Source organism: Oncorhynchus kisutch, linkage group LG13, assembly GCF_002021735.2.
Source record: "Oncorhynchus kisutch isolate 150728-3 linkage group LG13, Okis_V2, whole genome shotgun sequence".
Lineage (NCBI taxonomy): Eukaryota > Metazoa > Chordata > Actinopteri > Salmoniformes > Salmonidae > Oncorhynchus > Oncorhynchus kisutch.
In genome coordinates, this window is record NC_034186.2 from 70549100 (window position 1) to 70561045 (window position 11946).

Sequence of the window (11946 nt, forward strand, 5' to 3'; positions counted from 1 at the left end):
GTTTGGGATCATTGTCATGCTGAAAGACCCAGCCACGTTTCATCTTCAATGTCCTTGCTGATGGAAGGAGGTTTTCACTCAAAATCTCACGATACATGGCCCCATTCATTCTTTCCTTTACACAGATCAGTCGTCCTGGTCCCTTTAAGAAAAACAGCCCCAAAGCATGATGTTTCCACCCCCATGCTTCACAGTAGGTATGGTGTTCTTTGGATGCAACTCAGTATTCTTTGTCCTCCAAATCAAAAATCAAATCACATGTATTTATATAGCCCTTCGTACATCAGCTGATATCTCAAAGTGCTGTGCAGAAACCCAGCCTAAAACCCCAAACAGCAAGCAATGCAGGTGTAGAAGCAAACACGTCCAAACACGACGAGTTGAGTTTTTACCAAAAAGTTCTATTTTGGTTTCATCTGACCATATGACATTCTCCCAATCTTCTTCTGGATCATCCAAATGCTCTCTAGCAAACTTCAGAAGGGCCTGGACATGTACTGGCTTAAGCAGGGGGACACGTCTGGCACTGCAGGATTTGAGTCCATGGCGGCGTAGTGTGTTACTGATGGTAGGCTTTGTTACTTTGGTCCCAGCTCTCTGCAGGTCATTCACTAGGTCCCCCTGTGTGGTTCTGGGATTTTTGCTCACCGTTCTTGTGATCATTTTGACCCCACGGGATGAGAGCTTGCGTGGAGCCCCAGATCGAGGGAGATTATCAGTGGTCTTGTATGTCTTCCATTTCCTAATAATTGCTCCCACAGTTGATTTCTTCAAACCAAGCTGCTTACCTATTGCCGATTCAGTCTTCCCAGCCTGGTGCAGGTCTACAATTTTGTTTCTGGTGTCCTTTGACAGCTCTTTGGTCTTGGCCATAGTGGAGTTTGGAGTGTGACTGTTTGAGGTTGTGGACAGGTGTCTTTTATACTGATAACAAGTTCAAACAGGTGCCATTAATACAGGTGACGAGTGGAGGACAGAGGAGCCTCTTAAAGAAGAAGTTACAGGTCTATGAGAGCCAGAAATCTTGCTTGTTTGTAGGTGACCAAATACTTATTTTCCACCATAATTTGCAAATAAATTCATAAAAAAATTCATTTTTCTCATTTTGTCTGTCATAGTTGAAGTGTTCCTATGATGAACATTACAGGCCTCTCTCATCTTTTTAAGTGGGAGAACTTGCACAATTGGTGGCTGACTAAATACTTTTTTGCCCCACTGTATGTCGCATTAATGTGTTAAAGACTGGGAGAAACAGTGTGTTTACAGTCTCATCAATCACTTACTGACAGCCACGGTCACATGCTCACACTGGCATGAAAACACGAACATGGTACCAAACACACACACACATACATACACTGTTCTAATAACACGCATACAGACACACACACACACACACACACTGTTCTGAGAACATGCATAAAGACAGCCTTTAGGGAGGAGGTCAGAGACCTGGTCGGGTGGTGCCAGAATAACAACCTATCCCTCAACGTAACCAAGACTAAGGAGATGATTGTAGACTACAGGAAAAGGAGGACCAAGCACACCCCCATTCTCATCGACGGGGCTGTAATGGAGCAGGTTGAGAGCTTCAAGTTCCTTGATGTCCACATCAACAAACACACCAAGACAGTCGTGAAGAGGACATGACAAAGCCTATTCCCCCTCAGGAAACTAAAAAGATTTGGCATGGGTCCTCAGATCCTCAAAAGGTTCTACAACTGCAACATTGAGAGCATCCTGACTGGTTGTATCACTACCTGGCAACTGCTCAGCCTCCGACTGCAAGGCACTACAGAGGGTAGTGCGGACGGCCCAGTACATCATTGGGGCTAAGCTGCCTGCCGTCCAGGACATCTACACCAGGCGGTGTCAGAGGAAAGCCCTAAAAATTGTCAAAGACCCCAGCCACCCCAGTCATAGACTGTTCTCTCTACTACCGCATGGAAAGCAGTACCGGAGTGCCAAGTCTAGGACCAAAAGGCATCTCAACAGCTTTTACCCTCAAGCCATAAGACTCCTGAACAGGTAATCAAATGGCTACCCGGACTCGCTACTTTTATAGCCTTGCTACTGTATATAGCCTGTCTTTTTACTGTTGTTTTATTTCTACACCTGTTGTATTCGGCGCGTGACAAATTAACGTAATTAACGTACAGACACACACACTGTTCTGATAATATACATACACACTGTTCTGATAATATACATACACACTGTTCTGATAATATACATACACACTGTTCTGATAATATACATACACACTGTTCTGATAATATACATACACACTGTTCTGATAATATACATACACACTGTTCTGATAATATACATACACACTGTTCTGATAATATACATACACACTGTTCTGATAATATACATACACACTGTTCTGATAATATACATACACACTGTTCTGATAATATACATACACACTGTTCTGATAATATACATACACACTGTTCTGATAATATTCATACACACACTTCTGAAAACACGCATACAGACACACACACTGTTCTGAAAACACACATACAGACACACACACTGTTCTGAGAACACGCACACAGACACACACTCTGTTCTGATAATATGCATACAGACACACACACTGTTCTGATAATATGCATACAGACACACACAGACACACACACTGTTCTAAAAACACGCATACAGACACACACACAAACACAAACACTGTTCTAATAACATGCATACAGACAGACACACACACACTGTTCTAATAACATGCATACAGACAGACACACACTGTTCTAATAACACGCAGACAGACACACACACACTGTTCTAATAACACACATACAGACACACACACACTGTTCTAATAACATGCATACAGACACACACACTGTTCTAATAACACACATACAGACACACACACACTGTTCTAATAACATGCATACAGACACACACACACTGTTCTAATAACACACATACAGACACACACACACTGTTCTAATAACATGCATACAGACACACACACACTGTTCTAATAACATGCATACAGACAGACACACACTGTTCTAATAACACGCAGACAGACACACACACACTGTTCTAATAACACACATACAGACACACACACACTGTTCTAATAACATGCATACAGACACACACACTGTTCTAATAACACACATACAGACACACACACACTGTTCTAATAACATGCATACAGACACACACACACTGTTCTAATAACACACATACAGACACACACACACTGTTCTAATAACATGCATACAGACACACACACACTGTTCTAATAACACACAGACAGACACACACACTGTTCTAATAACACACATACAGACACACACACACTGTTCTAATAACACGCAGACAGACACACACACACTGTTCTAATAACACACATACAGACACACACACACTGTTCTAATAACACGCAGACAGACACACACACACTGTTCTAATAACATGCATACAGGCACACACACACTGTTCTAATAACACGCAGACAGACACACACACACTGTTCTAATAACACACAGACAGACACACACACACTGTTCTAATAACATGCATACAGACACACACACACTGTTCTAATAACATGCATACAGACACACACACACTGTTCTAATAACACACAGACAGACACACACACACTGTTCTAATAACACACATACAGACACACACACACTGTTCTAATAACACACATACAGACACACACACACTGTTCTAATAACACACATACAGACACACACACACTGTTCTAATAACACACATACAGACACACACACACTGTTCTAATAACACGCAGACAGACACACACACTGTTCTAATAACATGCATACAGACACACACACTGTTCTGAGCACACACATACAGACACACACACTGTTCTGAGAACACACATACAGACACACACACTGTTCTGAGAACACGCATACAGACACACACACTGTTCTGAGAACACACATACAGACACACACACTGTTCTGAGAACACACATACAGACACACACACTGTTCTGAGAACACACATACAGACACACACACTGTTCTGAGAACACACATACAGACACACACACTGTTCTGAGAACACACATACAGACACACACACTGTTCTGAGAACACACATACAGACACACTGTTCTGAGAACACACATACAGACACACACACACACACACTGTTCTGAGAACACACATACAGACACACACACACACTTCTGAGAACACACATACAGACACACTGTTGTGAGAACACACATACAGACACACACACACACACACTGTTGTGAGAACACACATACAGACACACACACATGCAGCCATTATGGACTGTCTTAATACAGCAGCTATAAAACAGGTCATTGGACAAAGAGGACCTCTATGAGGCCTCTGTTTGTCTCTCTTCCTCTCTGTCTCTGGGTTTCAACTGAGGGATTGTAGGGGAAGAAGGCCTTGCCACTAAACATCCTTAACAGACCCAGCTATATACCCTGTCTGAATGGACTGCTGGGCGGTTACAGACATAGCCACTGTTCCCTGACCTGAAAGACAGTCATTGTCGCATCCACACCCCAAACCTTCACAAAATAACTAAAATGCTAAATATGCATCCGCGGACTAACACACACACACTTACACACACTGATAGAGAGTGGAAGCAGGCAGGCTGTGGGAGGAGAACAGGGGTTATATAAACCAGACACAGACGGACAGATAGACAGCTGACATTACTCTGGGATATACTGAACATATACTGAACATATACTGAACGACAGAGGGGAAGAGGAGGAGGAAGCGGAAACAACCAGAAACTAAAGCACTGTCCCACTATATTGACCTGACTGAGGATAGAGAGAGAGGGGACGACAAGATAACAAAACAACCACAACGAGAGGGGGATGAGACAAGAAGAGAAAACACAGAATCTACTTTGTTTGGATCAGAGGGACAATATCCTTTCCGAGCTACAACGACAGAGAGCACAGAGCAATTTCCTTGGTGTCAGGTTCTGGTGTGGTTGCTGTTAGGGACTTGGAGGTTCCATGCTACTTCAGTGCCATTGACAGTGCCAGGGCCCACAGTGCGGTAGTGGTAGCATTGACAGTGCCAGGGCCCACGGTGCGGTAGTGGTAGTATTGACAGTGCCAGGGCACACGGTGCGGTAGTGGTAGTATTGACAGTGCCAGGGCACACGGTGCGGTAGTGGTAGCATTGACAGTGCCAGGGCCCACGGTGGGTAGTGGTAGCATTGACTGGCTAATTGCAGACAGAAGGCAGAGGACTTTGTAGCAATCTGGGGATGACACCGCTGTTCTCCTCAATCAGACGGTGTTCAGCGAGGTGTGTGCTACTGCAGGTCACCCTCAGTAAGTTATACGCTCTCCGGGCCGGGCCCTCGCCGCTGCTGCATTAGGAGCCGCCAATCAGAACCAACAACCAACTCCACACGGACCGCAGCAGCTGAACTGAGCTCACTGACGGAGCGAGCAGTGAACACGAGACTCAACACAGGGACTGAACATAGTGACTGGAAGCAGCCGTGTGCAGCAGAGAGAGACATTGTGATCCTGTATAAACATACAGAGGGTTGACATACATACACGTTACATCTCTACAGTGGGACGGATAGAGAGAGAGAGAGATGTAGCCTATAGAGTAATGCTGTACGTGTGATCCTGTAGGGTGTTTATATCACACAGGGAGACTGTAGTCATTTGTAAAGCAGTTACCATCACAGTTGGAGACGGTGATGTGTGATAGTGAACCGTGGGAGACAATTTAGCTGATGACGTGTTTGTGTTGTCAAAAGTATCATGTGTGGGGATGGAGCCCCGAGTTGAGAGATATGGGTACAGAAACAGTATAATGGCTTGTTTCAGATGGTTTACTCCGATGTGTCTGTCTGGCTGATGTAGAGTAAAGATATTGGTTTGTTTGGTGTTGGGATTCTGGTCTGTGGTTTGCCATTTGAGTGGTTCTAGCCTGTTGGTTTGTATCATTGCTTTGCTCCATTGATTTGATGTTTAGTTATGTAGTCCTACACAGCAGAGCAGCTCTGTTGGCAGACAGTCATCTGGCTAATTGTGTGCTGATAGTTCGCAGCAACGTTGTAAGACATTCTAGATCGACGCTGTGGTGTTAGATCGGTGGTGTTTTATCAAAAGACTACAGCTCTGAAGAAACGTGTGTGTTGTGTACTGGTAAAACCCCGGCTTTGTTGTGTGTCACTACAGCCCTAGCTGTGCTCTGCTGTGCTCTGCTGTGCTCTGCTCTGTTGCACGGCGCCTGTGTCCTGTGTCACAGAGGAAGCATTGATCAGACAGCTACTGAGGCTCAATACACAATGAGGCCTGGCCCGAGATCTCTCCTCCTCCCAACCCCCCTCTCCCTCTCCCTGCGTGCCCTGCTCCTGCTCTGCCTTGCGCGTAAGTCACACACACATGCGCGTGCACACCACACACTTGCGCAATGGACGTTCAATGTGCTTTCACTGAAAATCTACGTACTGTACATTCACACATACACACGATGACACACACTAACTTACACACAGACGGAGGATCTTCATTTCATCACGCTGTTGCAGAACTTTCCTGCAATGCAGGACATTTTAAATGGATAGTGGGTGTATTTGAGCTTTGGAAAGGCTTCTGAAGTTTGTAATTTCTACTTTGAAATTTCAGGCTTGATATTCCCTCACAAAAAAATGTATCACCCCCTACAAAAATATCCATTAATTTACAATCCACATAATAATTCACATTTCCTGTTGCTGTAGGATTTCCCTGCTGTAGCAAACTGGCTCACATGTAAGACCCTACATCTGTACAAACACTGACTCACCTCACTACATCAAGCTAGATTATCTTTCTCCATCTTTCACCTCTCAGTGGGATAATTGTTGCCAACATGTGAAAATGGGAAGATCGGGAGACTTAATAAATGTCATGTAAAATGGGGAAAAGCTATAGAGTGAGGGAAATTGAAGACAATTCACGTAGGGACAGAAAGATAGTGGACCGAGAGAAAAGCAGAGTGTGAATGAACTCTCAAATCTCTGATTTAGGTGTGAATTTCCAATGAGCATTATGTATGAGCAGAGTGCTATAGAGAGGAGGGATACACCCGTGGGACTGTAGGACTGGGGAAATGTGGAAACACAAACCAGGATGGAGGAGTACAGTTAAAAGAGGCGAGAGAGAGAGATATAAGTCTCCCGATCTTCCCATTATCACGTGTTGGCCACAATTATCCCAGAGAGAGAGAGATCACAGCCTCTGAGAGCCTTCGGAAGTACACCACAAAATAAACTTTGACCAGAGGAGAGAGAGAGAAAGAGAGACAGACTGGTAGAGGGATGGAGAGAGTGAGAAAAAGGAAGATAAGCAAGAGGGAGGGATAGAAAGACAATGAGCCCAGGAATCAGGAGAGCCGGAGAGCCAGTGTTTCCTGGGCTCACTGTCTTTCTGGATCACTGTGGGCAGGAGAGCCAGTGTTTCCCCTGTCTTTGATCTATGATTAGGATCACTGTGGGCAGGAGAGCCAGTGTTTCCCCTGTCTTTGATCTATGATTAGGATCACTGTGGGCAGAAGAGCCAGTGTTTCCCCGGTCTTTGATCTATGATTAGGATCACTGTGGGCAGGAGAGCCAGTGTTTCCCCTGTCTTTGATCTATGATTAGGATCACTGGTAGCACCACTGACACCATGAATAGATCCTGTCATCATTCTATTTGGGCTCAAGCAGCGTATTAATATGCAGAGATGTTCTGTAAATAACCATGGCTGCAACGCGTCCACTTCCTTCAAGCCAATCAAAATCTGGATTGCCGAATTTGCATATTGGATCTACACAGGGACATTTCGTGGCATGGGATGGTGGGAGGGAGGGAATAGATGACAGTAGAAGAGTGAGAGAATGAGGAAGAGGGATGGAAAGAGAGAGAGAATTAGTTTTTAGCCTTGGCAAGTAGGCTGGGTTAAATAATTCCTGCCAATGAAGCAGTTTTGGGTGAGCAGTGAGCAGGAGGAGGGAGACTGGCCAGGTAGAGGGATTGATGCGGGGGGGGGGGGGGGGGGGGTGTTAAGACTCTCTCCTCTTGGCCGCTGTGAATCTCCAGCGTGGTATCAACGTGTAACGTGTACATTTTCCTTAAGCTGCCCTTGTTTTGTGTGGCAGTCGTCGCCAGAGCAGTGTTGGGATGTGACGGCTCCTCATAAACACCATGGCTAACCAGCTTTAGCTACACACTGATGGAAAACAGAGAGAGGTAAAGAGAGAAGGGATTGGAAGAGCGGGAGATGAGATGAGCGGAGTGGTAGAGAGATGAGATGAGCGGAGTGGTAGAGAGAGAGAGTTGAGCAGAGTGGTAGAGAGAGATGAGATGAGCGGAGTGGTAGAGAGAGAGAGATGAGATGAGTGGAGTGGTAGAGAGAGAGATGAGCGGAGTGGAAGAGAGAGAGAGATGAGCGGAGTGGTAGAGAGAGATGAGTGGAGTGGTAGAGAGAGATGAGATGAGTGGAGTGGTAGAGAGAGATGAGTGGAGTGGTAGAGAAAGAGATGAGCGGAGTGGTAGAGAGAGATGAAATGAGCGGAGTGATAGAGAGATGAGATGAGTGGAGTGGTAGAGAGAGATGAGATGAGCAGTAGAGAGAGATGAGATGAGGGGAGTGGTAGAGAGAGATGAGCAGTAGAGAGAGATGAGATGAGGGGAGTGGTAGAGAGAGATGAGATGAGCGGAGTGGTAGAGAGAGATGAGATGAGTGGAGTGGTAGAGAGAGATGAGATGAGCGGAGTGGTAGAGAGAGATGAGATGAGTGGAGTGGTAGAGAGAGATGAGATGAGTGGAGTGGTAGAGAGAGATGAGATGAGCAGTAGAGAGAGATGAGATGAGGGAGTGGTAGAGAGAGATGAGATGAGCGGAGTGGTAGAGAGAGATGAGATGAGCGGAGTGGTAGAGAGAGATGAGATGAGCAGTAGAGAGAGATGAGATGAGGGAGTGGTAGAGAGAGATGAGATGAGCGGAGTGGTAGAGAGAGATGAGATGAGCGGAGTGGTAGAGAGAGATGAGATGAGTGGAGTGGTAGAGAGAGAGATGAGATGAGCGGAGTGGTAGAGAGAGATGAGATGAGCGGAGTGGTAGAGAGAGATGAGATGAGCGGAGTGGTAGAGAGAGATGAGATGAGCGGAGTGGTAGAGAGAGATGAGATGAGCGGAGTGGTAGAGAGAGATGAGATGAGCGGAGTGGTAGAGAGAGATGAGATGAGCGGAGTGGTAGAGAGAGATGAGATGAGCGGAGTGGTAGAGAGAGATGAGATGAGCGGAGTGGTAGAGAGAGATGAGATGAGCGGAGTGGTAGAGAGAGATGAGATGAGCGGAGTGGTAGAGAGAGATGAGATGAGCGGAGTGGTAGAGAGAGATGAGATGAGCGAGTGGTAGAGAGAGTGAGATGAGCGGAGTGGTAGAGAGAGATGAGATGAGCGGAGTGGTAGAGAGAGATGAGATGAGCGGAGTGGTAGAGAGAGATGAGATGAGCGGAGTGGTAGAGAGAGATGAGATGAGCGGAGTGGTAGAGAGAGATGAGATGAGCGGAGTGGTAGAGAGAGATGAGATGAGCGAAGTGGTAGAGAGAGATGAGATGAGTGGAGTTGGGTAGAGAGAGATGAGATGAGCAGAGTGGTAGAGAGAGATGAGATGAGCGGAGTGGTAGAGAGAGATGAGCGGAGTGGTAAGAGGAGATGAGATGAGCAGAGTGGTAGAGAGAGAGATGAGTTGAGTGGAGTGGTAGAGAGAGATGAGATGAGCGGCGTGGTAGAGAGAGATGAGATGAGTGGAGTGGTAGAGAGAGATGAGATGAGTGGAGTGGTAGAGAGAGATGAGATGAGCAGAGCAGAGTGGTAGAGAGAGAGATGAGTTGAGTGGAGTGGTAGAGAGAGATGAGATGAGTGGAGTGGTAGAGAGAGATGAGATGAGTGGAGTGGTAGAGAGAGATGAGATGAGCGGAGTCGTAGAGAGAGAGATGAGTTGAGTGGAGTGGTAGAGAGAGATGAGATGAGCAGAGTGGTAGAGAGAGATGAGATGAGTGGAGTGGTAGAGAGAGATGAGATGAGCAGTAGAGAGAGATGAGATGAGGGGAGTGGTAGAGAGAGATGAGATGAGTGGAGTGGTAGAGAGAGATGAGATGAGCAGAGTGGTAGAGAGAGAGATGAGTTGAGCGGAGTGGTAGAGAGAGATGAGATGAGTGGAGTGGTAGAGAGAGATGAGATGAGTGGAGTGGTAGAGAGAGATGAGATGAGCAGAGTGGTAGAGAGAGAGATGAGTTGAGTGGAGTGGTAGAGAGAGATGAGATGAGCAGAGTGGTAGAGAGAGATGAGTGGAGTGGTAGAGAGAGATGAGATGAGCGGAGTGGTAGAGAGAGATGAGATGAGCAGAGTGGTAGAGAGAGATGAGATGAGCAGAGTGGTAGAGAGAGATGAGATGAGCGAAGTGGTAGAGAGAGAGAGATGAGATGAGCGAAGTGGTAGAGAGAGAGATGAGCGGAGTGGTAGAGAGAGAGGAGATGAGTGGAGTGGTAGAGAGAGAGGAGATGAGTGGAGTGGTAGAGAGAGATGAGATGAGCAGAGCAGAGTGGTAGAGAGAGAGATGAGTTGAGTGGAGTGGTAGAGAGAGATGAGATGAGTGGAGTGGTAGAGAGAGATGAGATGAGTGGAGTGGTAGAGAGAGATGAGATGAGCGGAGTCGTAGAGAGAGAGATGAGTTGAGTGGAGTGGTAGAGAGAGATGAGATGAGCAGAGTGGTAGAGAGAGATGAGATGAGTGGAGTGGTAGAGAGAGATGAGATGAGCAGTAGAGAGAGATGAGATGAGGGGAGTGGTAGAGAGAGATGAGATGAGTGGAGTGGTAGAGAGAGATGAGATGAGCAGAGTGGTAGAGAGAGAGATGAGTTGAGCGGAGTGGTAGAGAGAGATGAGATGAGTGGAGTGGTAGAGAGAGATGAGATGAGTGGAGTGGTAGAGAGAGATGAGATGAGCAGAGTGGTAGAGAGAGAGATGAGTTGAGTGGAGTGGTAGAGAGAGATGAGATGAGCAGAGTGGTAGAGAGAGATGAGTGGAGTGGTAGAGAGAGATGAGATGAGCGGAGTGGTAGAGAGAGATGAGATGAGCAGAGTGGTAGAGAGAGATGAGATGAGCAGAGTGGTAGAGAGAGATGAGATGAGCGAAGTGGTAGAGAGAGAGAGATGAGATGAGCGAAGTGGTAGAGAGAGAGATGAGCGGAGTGGTAGAGAGAGAGGAGATGAGTGGAGTGGTAGAGAGAGAGGAGATGAGTGGAGTGGTAGAGAGAGATGAGCAGAGTGGTAGAGAGAGATGAGTGGAGTGGTAGAGATGAGCAGAGTGGTAGAGAGATGAGATGAGCGGAGTGGTAGAGAGAGAGGGAATGGGGTCATGGAAATATGTTGAAGGTCATAAAGAACATCAAGGTCAAACATAGCTTTGAGAAGGATGGGAAGGATGAACAGGGATGTGACATGAGGTAGAGAAGGGAGGAGCAGTGAGAAGAGAGGAGTGTAATGAGGAAGAGTGGATGTGTGAGAAAGAGAGAGAGAGAGAGAAATACACAAAGGGGGTACATGATTCTGCTGTTAACTCAGAGGGGTGTTGAGAGAGTGAGTGAGAGAGTGAGAGAGGATTAGAGGAAAAGAGAAGGCCTGAGATGAGAGAGGAAAATCAGACATTTCTTATAACATTCTTCCAATTTCATCTGTTTGTCCTCATGTCCTCTCTCTCAATCCCTCTCCCTCTCTCTCCCTTTCTCCCTGTCCTGGACAAAACAGGATGATTATACTGCAGACTTGAGCTGCAGAACAAATCACATTTAGTGATGGAGAGTGTGGAGATAGAACCATGCGGGAATGAGAGATACCCCTGAGTCAGAGAGAGAGGCAGACAGACAGAGAGAGA

General features: G+C 46.2%; 1 protein-coding gene across 1 annotated transcript in view; it reads left to right on the forward strand.

Moving 5' to 3' along the window:
- Positions 1-4709: 4709 nt before the first annotated feature.
- Positions 4710-11946, forward strand: part of LOC109901651 (cell adhesion molecule 4-like) — a 32838-nt gene continuing 25601 nt past the window's right edge. Inside the window, 1 exon segment of the mRNA XM_031838018.1 lies at positions 4710-6415. Within this exon segment, the coding sequence (XP_031693878.1) occupies positions 6334-6415 (82 nt within the window). The 5' untranslated portion in view covers positions 4710-6333.